Source organism: Desmodus rotundus, chromosome 10, assembly GCF_022682495.2.
Source record: "Desmodus rotundus isolate HL8 chromosome 10, HLdesRot8A.1, whole genome shotgun sequence".
Classification (NCBI taxonomy): Eukaryota; Metazoa; Chordata; class Mammalia; order Chiroptera; family Phyllostomidae; genus Desmodus; species Desmodus rotundus.
The window spans coordinates 104,866,292-104,890,734 of record NC_071396.1 but is presented as its reverse complement, the minus strand read 5'-3'; the positions used below and the strand labels follow the sequence as shown (position 1 = coordinate 104,890,734).

Below are 24,443 nucleotides of genomic sequence, written 5' to 3'. Positions count from 1 at the left end.
GCCAGACAATTCTAGAAATTTCTCCTACAGATAAATGTATCAAATGTGTTATGAAATGTTAATGCAGACATTCACTGCAATATTATTTGCAGTAGTTTTAAAGTACTTAGAAACAACCAAAATGGCCATAAAATATACTAATCAGGTAGCAACTAATAAGTGGAACACTTTTAGCAAATAAAAACCGAGGCAGCAATCTTTTTACAGGTACTGACCTGTTACCATTTCCAGTACGTATATTTAAAGGAAAGAGTAAATGTCAGAAAAGTGTGTGGGATAACTCAGTTTGCACAGTAAAGGAAATACAAATACATAATTTCCAGGGTGCATGCATGCACAGAAAATCTCTGAACAGTTACGTGAGATTTTTAATGAAAGCTACTTCTAGTGACTAGGTTTGGAGACTTTTCACACCCCACCTGCCTTTGCATCCCCACGAACAGTGTGAACCACACCTTTCTGGCGAAAAGTCTAGCTACACACACACACACACACACACACACACACACACACACACACACCCCACTCCAAGATCAATGCTGTGAGACCCCTAAAAGCTACAAGAAGGAATCAGACAGACCTCTTGATTGTGGTCTTGGCCAAGAGCCTAATTTCTGAAAGTGGCTCCCTGTGGAAATCTTTTCTCCTTCCGAACACCTCAAACTTACAGAAGAGCTGCGAATACAGTAAAAAGGGTATTTTTCCCCGGAACCATGGACAGATCTCTGACATGCCAACACCTGAGGGGACATCAGCAGCTCCAACAGAGACGCTGTCCTACAGTCAGCACCCAGACACTGACACGGATCAATGACTCCCTCCTCCTCCTCGGACCCCACTGCAGTCCTGCCACTTGACCCACAGTCCCTCTGTACTACACAGGCCCAGTTCAGACCCCGTGCGGCACCCGCGGCCGGGCTAGCTCCCCAGCCTCCCCACCTCTGCTGGCTTTGGGCGGCCAGCCCAGGTCCTGTGTCGAATGGGCACAGTTGGGGTTTGCCTGGCATTTCCTGGTGATCAGATTCCATGGCAGGCGTATCACAGGACCGAGGAGGCTGTTCCCTCACTGCGGCCCGAGGTGCGGCGAGCCACTCCGACTGACCTCACTCATCAAGTTCACGTCACTGGATTACAGTGGCTCCGTCAGGCTTCTCCGCCCCTATAGTCACTCTTCTCCTTTGTTATTTATTTCAAAATGGACTCATGATTTCCTTTTCTCCAATGTTACTATTATTTATTTTGATGTTCGATTTGACCTCTAGAAGCCCCTGCGAGCTTGTTCTGTGTCCTTCTGCCCCAGCCACGCCGCTCTCGCTGTCTGGCACAACAGGCTCACCTTGTACTTTTCTTGCTCCGGCCCTGCAATCAGCTTTTCCCCCATGGAGCCCCGGTTCCATTCATGTTACCAGTCCCTCAGGTATGCCCACTGCTACTGCAGTGTGGCTGCTCCAGACCCTTTCAGTGAGCACGGCCAGGGAACATGTATGTACACACATAACCATATTTATTTCTGTATCTACCTACATACCAGGTCTGTCCACAAAAGTCCAGCCATTGTTAATATAACGAGAATGGTTTCTGCGACATCGATGTAACCTGGCAGCCAAGGACAGTGGACTGGAATGTGCATGCGAGAACAATGACGACTTCACTGTACTAGTCAGTGGGGTGGTAGACACCACTGAGTATGTGCACTGTGTGGCTGTGCATTCAAAATGACTGACTGAGAAGAGCAACAAATCTGCCTCAAATGTTGCATTAAGCTTGAACATTCCTCCATGGAAAGTATTTGGATTGCTCAGAAGGCCACAGTTACAGGTAACTGGTGACGGGCAGCTTCATCACGACAACGTGCCTGCTGATGCATCACGTCTCGTGCAGAGTTTTTTTGCAAAACAGCAAATCACCCAGGTAACTCAGCCTCTCTACAGCCCAGATTTGGGGCCCTGCAACTTTTGGCCCTTCCCAAAACTAAATTCACCTTTGAAAGGGAAGAGATTTCAGACCACTGAAGAGATTCAGGAAAATATGACAGGGCAGCTGATGGCGACTGGGAAACCTGTGTGAGGTCCCAAGGTGCCTGCTTTGAAGGGAACTGAGGTGTCATTGTCTTATGTACAATGTTTCTTGTATCTTTTATCTTGTATCTTCTTCAACAAATGTCTCTAGTTTTCGTATTACATGGCTGGGTACCTCGTATACCAACAATCACAAGTTTGCACCAATACCTTCAATTCCGATGAGACACTCCGGGGTTCATTCCAGTTTCCTCCTTTTCCACACTACTCTTTTCTCCAACTGAGAGAAAACTGGCTCTCACTACTAAGATCTTTACTAATCAGGCCAGTCCCCCTGCAGTAATTTACCTCCCACTGTCACTGCTGTTCCCTCTCAACCTCAGGGCAGGGGCCCTCCTGACCCCACCTGGGCCCCGAGGCCCTGCCAGGGTCACCCCTCACATGTCTGCCCTTGGAACCGTGGTGCCAGACTCCCACCCCCGTCCCTGTGAGTTCCTCTGGGTTCCTGTCTGTAGGTCATTAGGTCACACCCTCCGAACCTGACACTGCTGCCTCCCTTGTCCTGTCCTACTGAAAGGCTTTAGGGCTTAACTGTTCAGGAGGGACAGCAGCTGACAATGACTCTGTTATTACTCTCATCAAAATTAATTCTAGAAGGCTCAGAGATTTAAATGCAAGAAAGAAAACATGAAATTTATAATCTGTGTATGAGAAAACTTCCCAAGGACCACATAATACCTAGAAACCATTAAAATCCGAAATGTGAATGCTCAAAAATCAAATTTTTGTATGATGTAAGAAAGGAAGTACACTATAATCAAAGTGAAGAAAAATAAGGCACACAGAGAGCGTAGGCACTGCTGTCGCAGGCCTGACGGCAGTTCAGAGTACCTCCTACAGTGCATAGGAAACAAGCTCTAAGATAACTGTTTGAGCTGAGAGTAAACAGCTGAGAATGAGGAAGAGTAGTTTAGACAGCACCAGGAGTAGGAAAAGCCGGATCTTCCAGCTCTTCATAAACAACGAAGCTCTGACAATTAACACGGGACCCTGGAACAAGGGTGACAGGCCAGCAGGATGAGAAACCCAGACGTGTCGCACACCTGAGAACGCAGGGTACAGAACCACGCGGGAAATCTTTAATTTAGGACATCATTAATACAGAAATAACCTGAGACCCGCAAGCTTTCTTAATTCCTGGACCTGAACTGCTAGAACGATTTTCAAAGACCACATCGACAGACCAACAGCGCTGAGGTCTGTGAGCTCCGGTCCCGGCTGGGTTCCGAACCCTGCCCAGCAGCCAGGTCGCCTTGGGCGGGCTGTCTGCACACCCCACACCGGTATTTTCAATCGCTTCTGCTCTCAAATAGTTGATCCCCACCCTCAGTCGGCCCCTTCGTCAGCACACCTCTTACTCTAGAAGAAAAAGCCATTAGGCAAGAGGTTCCCTCGACTTTCCATCGTGAAACAAGTACATTTAGCTACATCCACACCCACCTGCCTGTGTGAGGACTTTGTGCCACCAATGATCCCTGCCTCCACGTCCCTGACCCCTCCCACCAACTTCACCTCTTCCTCTCTCTCTAGGTACTCGGGATGCTTTGGGAGCTAACCCTAGACAGGGCTTGCGCTCCCCAACCTCGTGGGCAGCACACACAACACTCATCTCACCTACACAGTCTTTTCCAATAACCTGCAACCTCTCAAGGGCAAAGCCCTGACCCCAGGCCCCGGCCAGCCATGCTGACCCATCCGTGTCCCAGAGCAGGCGTTCTGGGAAGTGTTGTTTCCTTCCCCTTCGTAGCCATGGGCCTAATCCTCCTTGACAACTCAAAACAACACAAACACATTGCAAAGCTGAGCTCTTGGACAAGGGCCTCTTTCAGTAACTATTTCCTGGGGAAAAGAAGAGGTTTCACTGAATATCTGCATACTTTAGAAGCAATCACTTCTGATCTGGGAGAGGTGAAGGGCACAATGGTAAGAGAATACTGTGAGCCCAGACCTAAATACCACAAGGATGAAGAGGCCACTTTAAAAAGTCCTCCAGACAAAGAGTCTCTGGGCTCTGCCTCACAAGGCCAGCGGACAGCCGGCCATCAGCCTGGGACACCGCTGGGGCAGCGTCTGGTGACAGGTACCTTAGGACGGGCTCTAGGTCAGGATGTCGCCGCTCTTCTCGCTTCAGCGAACCCTGATTCAGGGCTCTTAGGATGGTCTTGTCGAAAGTCTCTGAGGACAATTCCTTGGGAAGCTGGAGAAGAAAGAGCACAGGGCCAGTGTTAAGTTCCCCACTTGCTGGTGCGTGTGTACGCTACGAACTACAGGCCTAAGAGGCAGAAGAGGCCTCCTGCTCAGCCAGCCCCCCAATCAGCTGTTTCTTGTCTTCACACACACAGGGCCCCACAGGGAAGCAGCACAGGTACCTCCACGCAGAAACACGACGCCTGCCTTCCGGGGAGCCCTCAGGGCTTCCCGGGGAGCAGGGGCACCCAGCAGCTCTCAGCACGCTTCTGGGACGTGCCGCACAGACCTCACACTCGAGCTTGCACAGACCTCACACTCGAGCTTGCACACACCACGCCGAAGTGACCCTACACCGAGGTTCTTTAGTTCAAAGGAGCATTTTGCACGGCGCAGCCAGTGCTGTTTCTATCCTCAGGCAGTGTTCCCAAACGCATTCTCTCCACCTTCAGTTACCCCGTCCAGGCCTCCTTTCCCACTGAGTCTCGGGCAACATCAGACTGCCAATGACAGGCACGATATAAAGAGCTGGGCGTGAAAACTGGGGTGAAAGCCCCTACTCTAACTTACATTTAAAAAAAGAAACTCTAATCGAAGGTTTAGTAACCTTTTCCTCAATGGGATGGAGGCACCCTCAGAGCAATGTACAAGAAACCACACAAAAAACATCACTTGGCAAGAAAATTTTAAAATGAGAAACAAAATTTCAAGTCATTATATTTAGTAACCAGTTTACTTTTTAAATTCAAGAAGCAGGAGGCCTCTTCTGCCTCTTATAATAATTCTATATAAAACTAACTTTCCAAGTCTTTCAAGAATTCAAAGTTTTACATTTGATTTTTGATAACTAGTCTTTGCAACTCACTCCTAAATTACTGGCACTGTCATTAAAATTCAGAGTAGAACCATTAACACAGTATCTAAGGAGACCCAGGAATATAACAACCTACACAAATGGTTGGTTTATATATTGATCTTTAATTGGAGAACCCACAGTACGCAGTCTTCTGACAAATCAGAATTTTGAGTCAGCAATTCAGAAATGTTAAATTCAACAAAGGCAGCAGAAAGCAGTATTAATTTTAGGCAGAGTGAGATGGTGGAGTCAGAATGTTCCGTGAGAATGAAACTCCTGGTCCTTTATTAACCTGTTGAGGTCGAAGGCTCTGCCGGCCCCCCACACACCACAGGGTCCTCTGACTACTACCAGGAAGAAACACGTTCCGAATCTGCACATTTTCCGAAGAAATGACTACTCATGTCAGTGTTTACATTTTGATAGATTTAGGACACTAGGCATATAGTGCCCCTACTTCAAGCACGGTTTCTCCTGAACATCTGCACCCAGCCACAGGGAACCAGCTCCGTGGAGTCTGTTCCCCCTACCAAACTGCTGGAGGCTTTTCTAAACCCAGGAAGGCGGGAGCACATCAGTTCCCACCTGCTCGAAGGCTGTTCTCGTGACTGGGCAGAGTGTGGATGTGCAGTCAGAGATCTGCAACCTGATTTATTTTCCACTGGGTTTTATCTTTAATTTCCAGAGACTATTTCCAGTTCTAGAGGAAGGCGTATTTGCTAATATAGCTTTAAATCATGACTCTTCTCTTAAGTCACTGTTCTGGATTTCCCCTCCTCGGTCTTCTTTCCAGCACGCCCAGCCTCCCACCTGGGGAGCCCTGGCTGAGCCTCAGCACACGCTCAGAGTGCTGGAAGGTTCGCACCTTGCTCTGGCAAGCTTTTCTTTAAAAAACATGGAGGCCTAACACATAACCAGCCCCCTACAAGACTCCATCACAATTTTGTTTCTGTGACTCCTTGTTCATTCATTCAGTCAACAAATAGCGCAACTGTCCCAGGTGCTGCTGCAGGCACCACAGGCCCAGCAGTGAACAAACACACAGAGCCCTGCCGCCTGCCCGGGGCTTCCACACAGCCACACCGAAGTGTCAGTCGCTAAGGAGCGGCAGGCGAAGGGGGTGGGGAGGACGCGGAGGACAGCGGCTGCTGGTTACAGGAAAACAAGACTGTGAAAGCACTGACCTCGAACTCATTCCTCTACATCACTGCACACCAGAACTTTGATTCAAGACCAACTACAAAAGTTGGAACATACAGGTTGTCAAAAGAACGGTTTTTGCTCTTAACGTTTGTAGATGACTTTAAAAGGAAGGTAAAAAATAAAAAGCTATATAGTAAACTTGAAAGTGTACTTGAAATAGGCAATAAATTTCTAGAAGTACACAATGTTGCCAATTATTTCATATAGCCTGATAAGGCATTTGTCCTATTTTAGAAAAATACTATATTCAAATGTTGGCTAAGCTGGGGAATAAGAAGTCACCATAACTCTGAAAAGTGAGTTATTTATTTGGGGCTATACTTTTCTTCAAATACCTAAGTTTTTAGAAAAATGGCATGATGAAATAAAATGTGTTAAGACAACAGCCACTGAAGCTTCAGGAGGCCCAGTGGGAGAGACTCTGCCCCGGCACCAGGCCCCGGGCTGGGGTGAGTCCCGTGCTGTTGCGGCACAGGGGGCAGGTAGGCGGCAGCCCCACTCGCGCTGGGTGTGGGACCAGCGGGACAGTGGCAGTGCTGGACTCCCCCATGCCCGCCTCTACACTGCACACGTATTTTAATGTTGCTGGTATTTAGTCCAGCCTTGGCTCTCCATCGCCTGCAACCCACCCTCCAGCACCAGAGCTCGGTCACAGAACGGGCAACGGAAGGTTGGAACATGAAACACACTGCTAACCCCCCCGAGCCTGTTCATGAGTACCCCTGCCCTTAAGCTTTGATAAATTTATTCTATCAAGAGAGGAAAGTCACAAATAGGTAGAAGAGAATTTGAAACCCATGTGTGGCGTGGGTTGGGGACACCCTTCCTTACTTGCTCCTCAGTAGGCAGAACGTCAGCCGGGAGCGACTCTCTCCTGGAGGTGGCTGCAGAGGGCCTCAGCCCTGGCCAACAGGGCTCACCCCTCACCGTCCCTCCCCCACTGTCCCGAGGCTGCCAGGTCACGTGCATATGACCTTCAGAGACTCAAAATTAACAACCCCCCATCTTTACATGCAGTTAGGTTGCCAGCTTGAAGCAGGTGAAGGAGCCTTTGGCCCTCACCAGAGAGTCAGGTGAAAAGAGCCACAGGCAATGGAAATGTTCCAGTAGTCCTGGGGAGCTCCCACCCAGCAGGGACAGCACGGTGCTCCGAGGGCCTGCACCCCCGTGCCGCGCAGCTGGGCAAGCTGGACCGGAACAGCCTCACAGCTGTACGAGCGAACAGAGACCCATACGACCCGAGAGGGCAAATGCATGGTGACAAGCAGACAGCCGAAATACCAGCACTGTCCTGAGAACTTCGTATGTTCCTGGTTCAGTAATTCTGTCCCTCCTTTAACTAAAAGTTAGTAATTGAGTTGGGAATGTGTCCTGCTTCTGGACTTTGTTTTAGCTCTGTGTTAACAATAAATTCTAAAACATCTGCTTACTGAGAAACAGTAATTTATTGGTTAACCATTTAAACCTATTCCTTTATTTTAATTTTTATCTCTACCCACATGCTTTTCTAAAAAAAATAAAATTAGTATGAAAGAAACACAAGTGAGTTTGAACAAAATGATCTAAGACGCCTTTCACCTCTGCAAGTCTGTAAGATGTTTCCATTACCCCTTATTCTCAATACTGTGGAAATCCTATCCTTGTGGGGAGCAGAGGGCGACCTGGACCTCGAAGGAACAAACGAGATATATTTAAGGAAGCCCACAGAGGGAGCCGGAGAGCTGTCAGGTCAGAGAACCACAGCCAAATGCAAATGTGCCCCATCTCATTTTGCAGACACTCTTTCTTCAGATGGGCTCCTGCAAGCAGCCACCAAGAACACACGTCTCAGCAAAGAAGTAGAAGTAAGGTTCCATTTTTTTCTTAAAAAAAGTTAAAAGTCCTTCATCATGTCCTTATACTGGTAATGCAAGGAAAGAATACTTATATTCAGAATACATGACATTTTCTACAGCCAATGTGCACGGAGAGTTCTCCAACGTGTATGTATGTTTTCTTAAATCTTTACTTAATGACTTTAGAGAGAGAGAGGTAGAGAGAGAGAGAAATCAATTTGTCCCACTTGCTGGTGCACTCACTGGTTATATGTGCTCTGATGAGGATGCAACCTACAACCCTGGCATTCTGGGGCGATGCTCTAACCAACTGAGCTACCTGGCCAAGGCTGTGTATATGTATTTTAATATTCCTGGTATTTATTTTGATATAAAGGTTTTAGATTCTGGATATTATGTAAAAGTCATTTTAACAAAGAAATCTATACTTTTACCTTCAGTAGAAATTCCTGCAGTTCTTGGTAGGTTTTTGTTACTGTGGTAACTGAAAGATCAGACCAATTTACCTGATTTAAAAAAAAACACATATTACATGGTTATTTCTTAGGCGGGGAAGAGACGGAAAAAAAGCCATGTGTAAAACATAGAACCTACTTAAATTGTATTAAGATGCTAACAACTAGAAATATAAAGTTAATCTGGCATTATCATCATTTCTTCAAAATTTTAAATTTAACAGTCCACTGATATATTCTACTCAAAAAGATTTTAGCAACTCCTTTCAAATCACATGGTCTTTTTAAAAATCAGTTTTTAAAAATCTGTGACTGTATCTTAGCGACTTTTCAGAAAGGGAAATGCCTCACATACACCCTGTGAGGCTGCAGAAGTCCACGGTGCCGCCCGACAGTACAGCTCTGCGCCCCACGGAGGACAGGGATTCCTCCTCCTGGAACGTACGGAACACGCCTTCTTACAAGAAAGGACTAGGGCTTGCCGCGCCTCTTCAGAAACACCATGTTGTATCTTTATGGGGATTTCTGAGGAGGTTTCAGCTTCATCTCAATTCTTTAAAACCTATTAAGGTGTATAGGGCAGGTATGACCCATTTAAAGACGAAGAAACTGAAAGTCAAAAAGGTTCTTACTTAGATTTGACCCTAAGTAACCAAAAATGGTCAGAACTAAAATCTATTTGCCGCTTTATCTCTTGGATACTTTTAATTCAGTGGACCTGAGAGTGACCCACTAACAATTTCTACTTTATACTTGTCTGAACTAAGTAAATACATGAACTATACTAATATCTAATTAAGGCTTATCAACTAATTGTATCATATTAATAATGAATGAGACATTTGAAAATACAGTGAGTCCTTACTTAACGTCACCAGCAGGTTCTGTGACTTAAATAAAACGACGTGCGGTAAGACTGATTTTACCATAGGCTAACTGATATCAACAAGAGTTCAGTTCCTGGGGCATCTTATTAATTTTAGCAAGATGACATTAAATGAAAAGTTGTTATGCAAGGGCCTACTGGACATACAAAATTTTATCTAGCAACCCTCAAAGCAAATATCCATTAACTGACCTGTCTTTTAGATGATTTTTAGTTACTCTAGTATTTGTGCAGCAGCTGCTGTGTCAGACACTGTCTCAGTGAAGGGGAAAAGGGAGTGGACAGGCAGCTGAGTGCGCTGCCGGCTGGGGTGGGAGACAGCAGGAGACACGTGAGACAAATGGGCTCCTACGGGTTCCCGCCAGCAGTCAGCGCTACAGAGAAAAGGGGCAGGGTGTGGCACTGGCGCAGGGAGCAGTGGGTCAGATGGGGACCACGACAGACCTCCGAAGAGGGAGCGCGAGGGCCGGTGTGAAAGCGGCAGGGACAGCGGCTGTGCCAGAGTCTGAGGGCAGACCACGCCACAGCAGGGCGCAGACCTTGAGGAGGGAACAGCCGCAGAGCCCCAGCAGCACAAGGAGAGCTGGTGAAGCCGAATGCAGAGAACAAGGCGCGGCTTCTGCCACAATGTCACAGAACTGTCAAGTGGAAAGTGGGGGTAAGTACTTAAAATTTGCAAAGTGAGGATATTCCTCCCACCAAGCAGAAGCCAGCGTTCTGAAATTCGTTCAGCAAATGTGCTCAGTGAGCCAGATGTGGCGAGGTGACAGAGGATGAAGATCCCTGCTCCGCCATGAGACAACAATCTACTGGACAGAAAAAGCACGTAACCCCAACGTGAGACCCCGCGAAAGGTGTGATGGTGGTGGACCGCGAATGAAGGAAAAAACATCCTGCTGAAGAACAGAAGTGGCTTTATGAGAAAGGCACAGCTAATGTCTGGCAAGCAATACCTCTGGGGAGGAACTGAAGGGAGGAAGCACTGTGACGTGGCATCTTTCCGTTTGGTTCAAGGCAGGTACAACCTTAGAGAAAGGGACAGACAGGGAAGGCTGGGCCGGGAGGAGTAAGAACACCATGGACAAGGAATCCACGTAACAATGAGCAGGCAAAGAAGAGACCTGGGCCCTCACAGAGCTGGGCTCAAAGGATAATTGGAGCTGCTTGAAGGGCAGAATGGCAGGAGAGCAATCAGAGGTAAGAAGACAGGGCCACAAAGGCCAGGGAATAAAACCACAGAGAAAGAAGGAGAGGAGAAAAATATCAGGGAGAACAGCACAGGAAAAGACAAGGCCTGGGACCCTCATTAAAAAGTGCTCACTTTTACTCTTTAAAGACATATCTCACACCTTACAGCAAAGGCTCTTCCTTCTCTTCGATGAGAGTGCCAGAGTCATTTCAGGTGACGGTGCGGTCTGAGAAGCTTGGCCACCACGCAGCGCACGCTGAGAGCAGTGCATTCCCTTTGGTCAAACGTATACATAGGTATAGCTTTTCTAAGTTAGCAAACCTGCCAGAAGTTTCTCCAAAGATCACTTGTCATCCTTTCCAAAAGATTACTTAACATGACATAGGAGGTAGCTTTTGTGGGTCAGAGTAGCTTACTTCAAAGGTGTACTCCCAATATTTGTCAGCCCTTTTTCTCTGGACTCCTTTCAACATTATCTTCTCAATGTGCACAGCTGAAAGAAAGAAAACAGGCTGACTCGTTCTACAGCGACTAGACATGCATTTCAGTTACCCAATGTGACAAATGCTAAATGGTAAGCTATTTATCTTCATCTTTACTGTTGCCCTTAAATCATGAAATAAAGAAAAAAAAACAAACAAACCCCAGAAGCATAGCTACGTGCCATCCATCCATGAAGTACTTCTCTATGTCCATTCAGCATGCTGAGTGCCTAAGTAGTTTCAAGCACTCTGCTAAGCACCAAAGATAAAAAAAGATAAATAATAAAAAGGTGCCTGCAGTGAAGACTATTTTTGAGATGATAATTCTGAAAGCTGTTTGTTATTCATATTACTACAAATATAGCACTTTAGATTCATTCAAAAGAAATAGTACTTAAATAATAATGAGGCTGGTAGTAATGAAGATGATAAAGGTCTTAGGAAAGAAATTAGCAAAGTGACTCAACAGACTAGCATCACTGTTGGATTCAGGGGGTAGGAGATGGAGAAGAGGAGGAAGGGGTTCACTTTGCCTGAGAGGAAGAAGTTAAAATAGAAGGAGTAGAATACACAAAGTAACAAAAGTATGTAGGAAGAATTAAGATTGTTATAGATCACGGAAGGTGGGCAATGAGAAAGCAAGAAACATAAGACACAGAAATTTGCTGGTAAACAGACATTCATAATCAACTAAGGGGATCTCATTACCAGTATTTTGTGACAACTTTCCAAATATACAGTATTTGGTGGCCTGCTTCTGGGCCAATTTGCCCTTAGTGGGTGAAAAACGTTGAGAATGGAGACAAACGAAAACCCCCAAAGCCAGGTGAGAAGCCTCTAACTCCTCAGAGCTCCCACAGTATCGCAGAGGCCCAAGTGGGGAGCGAGAGTCTGCTGCTTTCAAAAGCTTCTCTATTCAATCATGGAAAGGGTGATGCGGTTAAATAAACGCCACCTGAACTAATAATCTGCAGTCAGAAGTATAACGCGGCTCTACTTCTGCACGTCGGTGGGCTACGGTGGGGACAGCTAGAGCGTTAGGGAACATGGCTCTGTCTTCAGCCTCGGTTTTGAGCTGTACCTGCCGTGATCTATCAGAATCCGGACAAGAGGACAGAGAGTATATGGTGAGGAATGGCTGATAATGCGAGAGCATCCTGCAACCTCATAAATTGTAACTCAAAAGCATGGATTCCATACATGTGTTTAAGAAATTAAGAGTACAGAAAAGTTATACCACCTTAACTGCTAGCATTTTGACACATTTAAAAAATATTCTTATTTTCTTTAAAAAGGGACCTTTATTGTAAAACCAAACTCTGCCTTAGGTGACTCACATGTTCAGTGAGCTTGGCTGAAGTGATTCAAGTAGTTGAATAGTCTCGAATGGGAATGTAAACTTTTCAAACATTAAACATTCATACCTGTTTTTCCTCCTCTGTGAGGAAAAATGTATTACACCAAAAGGATAATTATTGGGACTAAAAAGGGACAAAATAATGTCAATTCAGGGCTGTGATAACTGAGTGTGACTGTGATGCTTCTTGCCTATGTTCCACACTTCCCAGGCCGACCAGGTGGCAGTCTACATTTTCCATTTCAATTTTTCCCTCAACACAGGCAATGGACTCCCCAAATGCTAACAGAATGTCTGAACTCGTTTCTTTTCACATAGCGATGTCTTCTCATTCTCCCACCCAAGTCGTCTTGAAAACTGCATCACTGCAGGGAGCATGGACTCCAGAAACTTCTCTGTCTTACAGCGAACTTCTGTAAATTTAAAGTTTTTCCATAGACACTGAGCAACATCCTAGAGGTAAAGCCCCATTCTAAATACTTTGGAAACATGTTAAGGTCTTTGCCCTCCAGAGACAGGCAACCAGATTCAAGACAACTGATGACAAGGCAGAGCCAAAAAGCACAAGCCAGGACGGGCCATGCACTGGGAAGCAGGGGCCCAGACAGAGACTCAAGATCGGGGATGACTGGCATTGCAGCTAAACCCGGGACCAGCAGGGCCCCTCTGCTCCAGAAAGGAGACGGAAGAGTTCGAGTTACCAATGTAAAGAGCACTCTGCAATTTCCCACCAACAGATGCTTTACATTCAAAATCACTGCATACCTTCTCGCTGGGCTCTGTGAGGTGCCGCAGTGAGTTCGTCGTGAGGTATTGGGGCTTGCTCTGTCAAACTGGCCTCGTTCCTTTGCATGTAATCACTGCGAGCAGAGTCATTCTAGATCAGAAAAGGGGGCACATGTTAGTTGACTAGAAATAGAACATTCCATAAAAACAAACCAGATTAAAGTCTTATACTTTTAATAGCAACCATTTTAATAGCAACTTTTAGAGATTAAGTAGCTGATTACAAAGGAAGGGCAGAAAGGTGCAAAGTTTCACAGCAATAAGGAAAAGAAGTATCAACGTTTATCCTCATTTAACAGTAATATTGTATCAATTATTCACTGTCCTGGTTTTCTTAGGACACATCGCCTACTACCACTCAGGATTGCCAATGATGTCACTTCTAAACCAAAGTGAACCAGAGTTGAAGAAACAAAGAAAGAGATGCTAAACCCTTTATGCTAACCCACCATATGTAAAGGCCCTGGTATTTTTTTACATTAATTAGTATGTAATTACATTTCCTTTTAGGAACAATCTGACAAGATGCTTTGTTAGGGAAAAGTTCAAAATGTACCATCAATACACGCTAAATCTTTCTAAACAAGAATGTGTGTGGACAGTGAGTTTATCACTGATGTTAAACCACCTGACAGTAACTGGGCGCTCGGAATCGGACTGAGTTTGCTCAGCCTATCACTACTGACCTGGGCGTGTTTCAGTCTTAGCAGACCTGCTGCTTCAAGTACTAGACAGCGCGCTGGTCTACACATAGCTGTCCAACACTCCAGCGCTGTTACTATGTTGCTGTTTAACACTATATTGTTACTATAACACACTGGTTAAGACAAAAAAAATAAAGTGGTTCTTTGTCAAAACTCATACCATGTCCCCCTTCACGGTTAGAATCTTAAATTAAAACACTACCTCAAACACCCAAAATCACCTCAGTTTCAAGAACCAATTACAATTTTACAAATTTGCAATGAGTAATACACATTCATGGTTTAAAATTGTGTAAAGAAATGAAGCAAACAGAACAGCCTCAACTTCCCAAGGACCTTAATGTAAAACATTTGGTTCTGCTGTCTAATTCTGTGTCCCGGCCTGACGATGAGGCTGAGCTGCCAGTTGACAGTGCTTTTTCTGGGGAAAAAGTAGCACGTTAGACACTCTGGGGAGTGGGCTCCAGCCTTGTACAGTAGTTTGTCTTCCTCGAGAAACCCAAGGAAATAGACTGTCTACACAGAACCACTTACTGAGGAGAGCGCAGGCCTCGTAAGTCGACATCCAACGTCTGAAACATCGCGCATGACGGCACTCACCACTTTCTATCGGTGCTGACTTTCCAGAGTCCACTGCAGGGACTCTTCTAACAGAGCACAACTGATGCACATTCTAACCGAGACCATAGCATCTTTGCCACGAAGCAGTAAAACCACATCGGCCTAACGCTGACTGTTCAGTGCTTCAAAAATCAGTGTAAATAAAGCACTATAACCCTCTCAAATACTTGCGTTAACTGGAAGAAGTCTGGTTGACTACAAAAATTTCCTACAGAGTATTTTTCTACCATGCTTATATGTGGTTCATAAATTAAATATTGCACACAGCTTCAAATATAAATAAATGCAAAATACGGAAAAACCAATAGTGTTCAATAAGGAAACGACAGATTCAAAACCAGAGTGGTAACACTTCACATCCACTGGGATGGCTATTACCCAGAAAACAGAAAACAAGTATTGGCGAGAATGTGGGAAAATTGGAACCCTTGTGCACTGCTAGCGGGAATGGAAAATAGCGTGGCCGCTATGGAGGACAGAAGAGCAGCTCCTGGAAAAAATGAAACCGAGAACTACCACATGGTGCAGCGACTCCACCTCTAGGGGTACACCCAGAAGAAAGAGACCAGAACAGATCAGCTGTACGCCGGTGTTCACAGCAGCACTACGCACAGCAATAGCCAAAGGGACGGCAGATAAACAAGTGTGGTGCGTGTGCGTGTATACGTCTGAATGTCAGCCTTAAAAAGGAAGGAAACTCTGACACAGGCCACCACAGGGGTGAACCTTGAGGACATTACGCTAAGTGAAATGAGCCGGACACGAGAGGACAGAAAATGTACGATTCCACCTCCACGCGGCACCCAGAACACTCAGATTCATAGAGAAGGGAAGCAGAGTGGGGCTGGGGAGAGGGGGGTGAGGAGGGTCTGCTCGCTGGCTGTAGAGTTCCAGCTGGGCCGAAAGAGCTGTTCTGGCGGTGGAGGGCGGCGATGGGTCGTGCCGCAGTGTGAAAGTACTTAATGCCATTAAATTATACACAAACAAAAGGGGTTAAATGGCAAATTTTATATTATCTACATTTTGCCACAATAAAATATAAAGATTTTATCATGCTGCCTCCACAAATGTTATATTGAAGCCACCATGAGAAAGTAGTTTGCTTCATAATCGAAATCACATTTTTAAAGTCTGAAGTTACTTTAAAAACACAATTTAGCAACGGAGAAAAAACTTCCTGTTTCATCAACTAGGGAGAAAAATGAGTTTGATTCTGTTCAAGGACCTAAGTTCATCAACACATGAAATAACTACTAATTAAGTTTTCTTTTCCTCCCCAAGTTTCAGCATGTATCAATGCTATATAACATCACGTACACTAAGTTTAGAAACCATTTACAAAAGTTTAAATTTTATTAATTTTAACAAGAACTTAATCGAAGGCCCCTTGAGCGGCAGAGGTGAGAACCACGGAATCGACTGGCCCTGGCAAGGAGAAGCCAGCTCTGCCGGCCCCTCTCCCCGCACAGCCCGTGTGCTCTGCTCTACTTCGAGCAGGGGGAAGGGCACCGCAGACTCTGGGACTTACTGGTGTTTAATGGCCTATCATGCAGAGGAATTATACCCACTTTCTCCATTAAGTTCAGATTTCTGTGAAAATGCAATGTAGATGACATGTGAGAGCTGGCATTTTACAAAGACCGGTTAGATGAAAATGTCAAACCAAATGAAAAGTGTGGGACTTCTCTCTGCTTGGATTAGGACAACAAAGTTTAAAAAGTCCAAGCCTGCAAAAATATGCACAAGAACACAGAAAACATCAGTGTTCGCTTCTTTCTTTGCCTCCTGTGAGCGAAGCATCCCCGGCCCCGTGGCGAGCCTTCTCTAGGAGCTGAGCGAAGTGTCCCCGGTCCCGAGGGGAGCCTTCTCCAGGGGCTCCTGATCAGTTAGCGCAAGTCCATGTATCACGTGGCACAGGTGAGCTGGACGTCCCGTCCACTCCAGAGACTCCTCAGGTTCATGCTTACACGTGAAGATCCGTCACAACAGTAAACACTGTAGTGGGCCTTGGGTTTAACGTCACCTGCTACAACAGGCCCCTTCCCCAAACTAACAAAATCACCCGACCGACCCTCTCAGGGGCAGCCTCCTTATAAACATGACGACCTTGTCCTCAAAGGAGTGCCCTCCAAACGCTGCAGCATTTTCATTCACCTGACTATGCTGTCCCTTCTAAGACCACTAAACCAGGGAATTTCAACCACTGGAGATCCAACACGAGTTCAACCACACGGCAGGAAAGTTATGTTTCTTTACTATCCCCATGGAGACATTCCTGATGAGAAACATAAAAATTCCACCGGCTTTTAGATCACAGATTGCTTGCTCCATGACGGAAGTCCGTGTTTAACATTCTGATCACAAGCAAAGTACAATCTCAACTCCGCATCGGACTCCCCCCGCCTCCGAGCAAATCACAGGTTGGACATCAACACCAGACGATGACAGATAACTACCCAGACAATAAGAAAGGAGTTTGTACTTTATGACCTTTTCTATCCTATGAAAACATCACCATAGGTTTGTACCAGTTTATGTGCCCCCTCAAGCTTAAGTAACGTAGGGAGCGTAAATGGTCTGACTCTGGAAGAGTAATCAACAAGCACAAGTACTCAGCACTCACCTACTGAAGATTCTGCTCAAATCTATACTGGTCCATGTTATTTATCTCAAGAAACAATTCCTTTTATTTCCAAAATAATTGTGCTTATGCTATAAAGCCAAGAGCACTTTTACAAAGTGGTGGATAAGTATAATTCAATACAGGACCAAAAAAAAAAATCACTCCCAATGCATTTTGTCTTAAAGCAGTTTATCATATTGGTATTTTTCAGAGCTAACAGTGAAAAGCCTAAGTATAGAAAGTTTTGACTTAGCATTTATGATACATGCAACATCAACAAAAAATAAGATGTGATGCCTGAGTCTTTGTGTAAAAAAATTTATGAGGGAAGGTCAGTTTTATAGGTAAAAAATAATTCAAAGAACTATAGAAATACCAAAATTATAACACAGGATACACATGCCACTGGAATTCAGAGGTGGCACAGCACCCTAAGAGAAGACCAGCATAGCAACGACTCCAGAGAACATGTGTGAGCCCGCCAGTCTTGGACGAAAGGTAGGATGCATTGTGGGAGAAACTGTGGGAGGAAGAGATTTTGAGTCCAAAGACTTATCAGTGGCCAGGCCCCAGCTGTCACTGCAAGAAAACGTGATATTAATATTGCTTTAGGAGGAAGTGGCTGGCAGCGGTATCCCACAGGAAGGCTGAAAGCAGGGGAACCTGTTAGGAGATGACTATAGAAGTCTAGGCATCAAGTCCAAGAGGGACAGTGTCAGCACGGATGAGGAAAGGGTGGACTCGGAGTCTAAGGGGAGGCCAGCATTTGGGTTCCTGAGCAAATCAGAGAGTGACTAGAAGTATAATGGCAGTATTGAGAAAACTGGATGGCTCTGGAAGATTTTTTTTAATCGATGATGCATTCTTTTCATACTTATTAAGTTTAAAGTCACAGTGGCCATTCCAGGCAGATACACCACAGGCATGCATGCACACACACACACATACATGCACACAAGTTTGCACCGGCTCCCACCGCAACCTGTTGACAACTTACCCTTTCAACCTGACCTTCAAGGCCCTCTATAACCCAGTCCCTCTTATTCTCTGAAAACGTCTGTATTTCTGTTCTTCCACTGCAACCAAAGTCTGCGAATGCTGTAGTCATTCTATGAAACATATATACACACGCGCACACACATGATGTTGTTGACCAAGCTTTCTCATGTGCATGTTCATCTTCACAGCAGCTATGCACACAATAAACAGCAATGATATCCCTACTTTAAACTGAGCAGTCTGCAACTTGGGAAGACTAAACTTGCCAAAGTGACCTTTTCAAAACCTAATCTGACCTCAAATAAATTGCTTCTTGAATGAACATAAAACCCTTCTAACGCACTACGACATTTAGAAGGAAATTAAAGGCCATCTGTTCCCTGGAGCATAGGAAGGACAGAAGGAAATGGACCACGGAGTGCCCAGCAGCTCTGCCACCTGTAACATGAACACCCGATTAGGCACTTCCCTTCTAGAGTGACTATTTACAAAGACCGGACGACGGAGGCCTTTGTGACAAGTTGTTCTCTGTGAACAGGGGTGCTGTTACACACAGTCCTCCATGATGAGAACTAGAGTCTGTGAAAGCAAGGCTTATCTGCTCAGAGGGGCGTGCTGGCCTTCTGCCTCTTTAAAGAAATACTGGCTTAGTATTTCTCCAGGAAGGACAAAAATATTAAATAAGCTTAACAATCAGCCAATTTAATGGCAGCTATAAAGAAGATATTAAAAATGTTCCTTAATTATCCACGTATTCCAGTCTGTGCTATAAACTAACAAAAAGTACGTAATGACGAAACTGCAAAAAGCTTTACGTTATTGAATTGTTTTCTGGCTAAATGTGAAAACTAGATAAAGATCCAGTTGCAGAGTAGTTACTGATAATCCCAATTAAAAACATATTTCCTCCACTCCCATTTCCAAACCCAGTATGGGGAGAATATGTATTCTAATGAATTGTGGGTTAGAGAAATGCTGGGCTTTTTCCCCGCCATGGGCTTCTTTTATCTATAGCATACCAGATCTTCACAATGTAACTATTAACAAAAATAACTGCCCCAAATAAGTGTGTCTCAAATACTGCCTTTTCAATTACCCATCCTTCCTGTACAGATTTAACACCAATCAAATCAAAGTATGGTAATACAGAACAATACAGAAGATGCTATACCATATGGACTTTTAGTAAGTGGGAAAAAACCCATTCCTGAAAAACAACTGGAAAAACAATCTGGACGACTGCATCTTAGTGGAAAAGAAAAATGCATTGAGCATCATTCTTGACAGAGAAGTCATTCTAAAGATATGAAGGGGGACCCCGCCCCAAATAAACCAGAATCATCATCTGGAGTACAGGCCCCTTTATAGTACAGGCTTCTCCCCCTAGCTGAGTGTTCTAGGAACCCATCTGTACCAGTGTACTAGCTGGCGTTGTTGTGAGAAGTTGCATTTGGCTTCAGTGAATTATTTTTTGAAGACTCTTTCACTGTGTTTGCCCATTTCATGATGGGTGATTTAGGAGCGCACCGGCCCACACCACTCTTGAGTGTTCAGTTTTTGACCAAAAATGGCATGACCCCTGTGCCCCACCCTTCCTATTCACCAGATCTCACCCCCAGCAATTTTTTTTGTTTCCTAGGATGAAAAAAGTCCTCAAAGGGAAACGTTTTGCTGATGTGGAGAAGAGGTGAAACAAAAAATGGCAGAAGCACTGAAAGGCATCAAAATCAATGAGTTCAAAGGCTGTTTTAAGCAGTGGGAAAAAACATCTCGATAGGTGTATTGCCTCAAATTGAGAGTACTTTGAAAGTGACTTAAGTTTAACCATGTAAAAATACATATACAATTTTTTATAAATAAATTCTAGGGGGGGGTGTGTCTCCCCTAGTAGTATGTGAAGTATTTTGCATTTTATCTCATTAATTCAATCACGATTATCCCCATTTTACAGATAAGACTTCTGCACGGGGATTTAAGTGGCCTGGTTAATATCAGAGCTAGAGGCAGAGTTGGAATTTAAGCCTCCAAATGTGGCTGTCACTCAGGGCCCCCCCGAGAGCCTGTACAACACAGTTCCTCTCCCCTCCCTCCCCCCCCCCACAATATCACCAAAGGTAGTTTTAAAAAAGTATATATATTACACTGGTTAATTTCAGAAAAACATTTAGCTTCCTGTCCATCTCCACAACCCTCTTCTCCTGAGGTGCAACGGCAACTTTCCTAAATTCTCTTTACCTGAGAAAACCATTGCACAGGAAAACTGAAGTAACTGGGGGAGGATACCAATAGCTCTCATTTTACTAAAATCATCACTACTTAACTTTGACATCCCGAAAGCCTATTCCAAAAGGCAATATATAACTGAAACACTTTTATTCTTTGCTGCAGCCAAAACAATCTACAGTTTCCCATGAAAGACATGGCTGGCTCTGACCACACTTTCAATTCATGAGATGCTGTACCCACTTTTCTACCACCTTCCAAACAAGGCTTAACTTTTACCTGTAACTGCTAATATTTATTGAAGATCCTGAGCCACGCATTATTCTACAAGTACCTACTCACTCAATCCCAACAACCCTAATGTAAGTACTGCCACCACCCCTTCTGTAGGGGCGAGGGAAGCCTTCTCAGGAGGGGGCAACACCCAGCGAGCCCACTCACTGTAAAAACCCCCCAGCAGCCGCCAACAAATTAAAGGTGCTTACCGCCTGTGAGCTTTAGAATTGTTCTTTTTAAAAATCACTTTTAGGAAGCATCTTTTCAGCGCCCTCCCCTCTCATTGTAAGACAGTGGTCTCACTAAGGTCCTGGTTGTCACACACACAATCAAGTTACCTTAGAGTCAGGCATTTATGTGAAAATAGTCTTTGAAAATTTTCTGTTTCAGGCCCCAACGGTACCAAAACATGACTTGTATTACTGAAATGAGTTGAGGTACTTGTTCTGTCAAGTACAAAAAGCTAAGTAACCTATGCTATGAGAAAGTAACAGTTCTGCAGTTTTCCTTTTTACTAACCCTGCTGACTTCTCTGAGTAAAGGACCCATGGCCTCTTAATTTTTGCGAGCTCACATATGTTTCGGAAATTTAAAGAACACTCAGCCACAGGATGGCCATGTGTCACACTACAGCTTCTGCCCTTACTCAAACACTACTACTACTTGCCAAGTCGCTACACTTTGAGGACAGTGAGAACACAATCTCCAGACAAACAGGGCCATACCAACAATATTGAGCACTAACTGCTGTGCTTTTTTCACCTTTGTGTTGCTAATTAGGGGTTAAGTCTCCACGATTCTAACATTCATTTTCATGAACAGTTACAAGTGTCTTTAGACATTCAAAGAGAGAAAGCTTGGCTGTCTTTCCTCTTTTCAATGAAAAAAGCAACTATTACCTTTAAAAATATTTATGCAGGGTTTTTTTGCGGGGGAGGCAGTTGGGGCCGTTGCTATTGCTAACACATCATTCACAGTTTGGGGTCCTAACAAGGAAGGATCCACTTTTAAAACCAGGTCTTTTCAGTTACACTATGTATATCATTTGTAACTTTCTTAACATGTAACTACATTAATCACCCAAATTTCCCAGTACGCTGTTAATAAGTACTTTCACTACTGCCCACTAACCTGTTAGTTGAATTTTATGCACGTTACTGGCAGTCAACTAGTTATGAAGAACACGAGTCTTCAAAATGCAATGCCAACACTTAAGTCACAATTCAATGTAGCATTTACTCTAAAACCATCCAAATCACACAGAACTCTAGAAATGTTACTGTTATAAACAGACTTGTTTAGTCCTCCTCCAGTTTTCTAAACTGACCTGATACGTATATTCCAGCCGTTATGTCTGTGAACTTGTCACCTCAGCTATTCACATTGTAATCATGGTATGTCACTAAACAGTTGCTTAGCCCAGTCAACTGGAAAGCATGTAATTAATATAAAATTCGCGTTAAAGCACCTGTTCCACCTGTAAAAATGTTTTTAAAAAATTTGTAAGAGAAGCTGCTGTATATGTGGCACGGAATACAAGTCTTCAAAGAGCCAAGAACACTATTTTGGCCTGGTAGACCCTTACTCTAACACAAGAAAAGTTAAAAGCCTAGTTCTACTTTATCCACTCAGCAGGGATGACGCTGAGAGAGTAGTAAGAAAACGGTTATTCCTAAGCAAAAAGATCCATGTGCCTAAAAGGTTACTTCCGGGGCAACACGAATCTCCCCTCTGCCTTCCAGGGGCCTAGCCCCGCGGAGGGGACACCCGGAAGAGTCCCACTGTCGGCCCGCCCCTCGGGAGGCGGGGCCGGCGTGCCAGTCACCAGTCACGTGGGCTGCGTGCCGCCGCCATCTTGCAGGACAGGGGGAGGGGAGGAGCCACTCGAGGCAGGCCCCCAGTCGCGGGCAGCGCCTGACTGTCGCCCGCAGTGCCCGAGGGCCCGCACGGCCCGCCAGTGCGCTGACGCAAGGAGGACGCGAGAGATGCGGGCATCTACCCGCAGACTCCAAGGTGAGCGCTCCGTCCCTGCGGGCACCGGCGGGAGGTCGAGAACAGCTGGGCTGGACTACAGCGAACCGGGATGGAAGGCAGTCCACCCCGCCCGCAGCTTCTGGAGTGACAGCCTGGGATCAGAGGCAGAAATGCCGTCAAGGCCAGCGCATGGCACAGCTGGGGGACCCGGCGTCCCCGCTCACAGACAATGCGGGCTCGCCGCATCCTAGCGAGACGCCAGCGACTGGTTTCGGTAACTGCAAACCACCCCCACAGAGCAGCACGCAACACATCGCGGGTGTCTGGAAACGGCCTGCGGTGGCCCCTGCAGCCCCCATGTCCCGGGTGATCTGCTCCCCCGCTTCGGCTCGTGGCCCCAGCACGGGGCCCTGCCTGGCAGCGACAAGGTGCTGGGAGTAGCTCGCAGGGCACCGGCGTAAACAGCTCACTACTCTGGAGCGCGCGCATCTCCCCCGTCGCTAGTCGCCTTTCAGCACGTGCGACAACACGCACAATTTTAAAAGGGGGAAACGAAAAAAAGACTCCTAGCTATTAAATCAGAAATTGGTCACCCTTGTTTTAATGACATGAATGGAATAATAGAAACAGTTCCACTGTAGCATTCTCATTATACTTATAATCTAAGGTTATCTTTACAATATAAGCTATATCAAGAAATTTAAAAAAAATAAGGTATAAGCATTGCTCCTGAGTGCAGGCTTTCTTTCCTGAACTTAATGGCAGTGGCATATAGAACTTTTCTTAATTATTTTAATGAGTAGGCTGAAAATTGAAAGGATTCTTACCATCAGTATACACAGTTGCATGCTACTTATAAACACTGTACAGAAAATTTCAAGCTAAGAAGATTAGGCATTACTACATCGGAGTTTGATATTATATCCCAAAATTGTGTTAGTTGCTTCGCACAAGCCTCGTTTCAAACAGGAGGGGCTCAGCCTATATTGCCACTAAATACCTTCCAGCCCCCTAATTCCTGGATTCAATGGGTAGAGTCCACAAGTCACTAGATAAATAGTGTCCAGTTTCAGTTCCAGGGTACTGAGCAATAGCAGATACATGAGTTAAATTAACTTTCGGGGGGGGGGGTGAAGTGGGGGTCTCATACAATAATTGTGTCAGTTACTTCACAGAAGTAACTGACCAAGCCCAGAAACCACCTACACTGAAAAGTAAGGCATCCAAATGAATGCCTTTTAAATAACTGTGAACCACGGAAATAAACTTATTGCACATAGTTTTTACTCTGAAAGCTCCTCCCTTCTCCATTCAATTGTCACGCTCAAGGACTTTATATGGGGCCTACATTATTATTAAATTACTTTCGTGGCTGTATAAAAATTTCATTTTAATGTTTGCGACAAGTGACTCATGTGGACTCTCATTTCCTACACTTTGGTGTTTAATAACTTTTTAGAAAACACTATGTCCATAGTAAAGGCCCAGCAAATATTCCCGGGCCCCAATCTGGAGGCACTGCTGAGGTCCGTTAGAAGCAGGTTATGCCAGAGGTAAAGGTTTAACCGGCCCGCCTTACGAGAGGTTCCTGACCCAGGCAAGCACCGCTACTACCTAACTACTTTGAGTCAATTCGCAGGTCTCCACTTTCAGATTTCTTCCGGAAATCAAGTTCTTTACGCAGGAGCCAAAAGCCTCTCACTACCCCT

General features: G+C 45.1%; 1 protein-coding gene across 9 annotated transcripts in view; it reads right to left on the bottom strand.

The window, feature by feature from the left end:
• Positions 1-24,443, bottom strand: part of ZCCHC2 (zinc finger CCHC-type containing 2) — a 93,451-nt gene that overhangs the window by 67,154 nt on the left and 1,854 nt on the right. For all 9 annotated transcript variants that reach the window (XR_008425404.2, XR_008425403.2, XR_008425402.2 and 6 more), the window contains exons 2-5: positions 13,294-13,405; positions 11,106-11,182; positions 8,594-8,665; positions 4,163-4,275 (exon numbers count right to left, since the gene is read on the bottom strand). Coding sequence is in view for 3 of the 9 variants with exons in the window: in XM_053913358.2 (XP_053769333.1) it covers positions 4,163-4,275; positions 8,594-8,665; positions 11,106-11,182; positions 13,294-13,405 (374 nt within the window). In the remaining 6 variants the exon portion in view is untranslated. The remainder of the gene's footprint in view (positions 1-4,162; positions 4,276-8,593; positions 8,666-11,105; positions 11,183-13,293; positions 13,406-24,443) is intronic.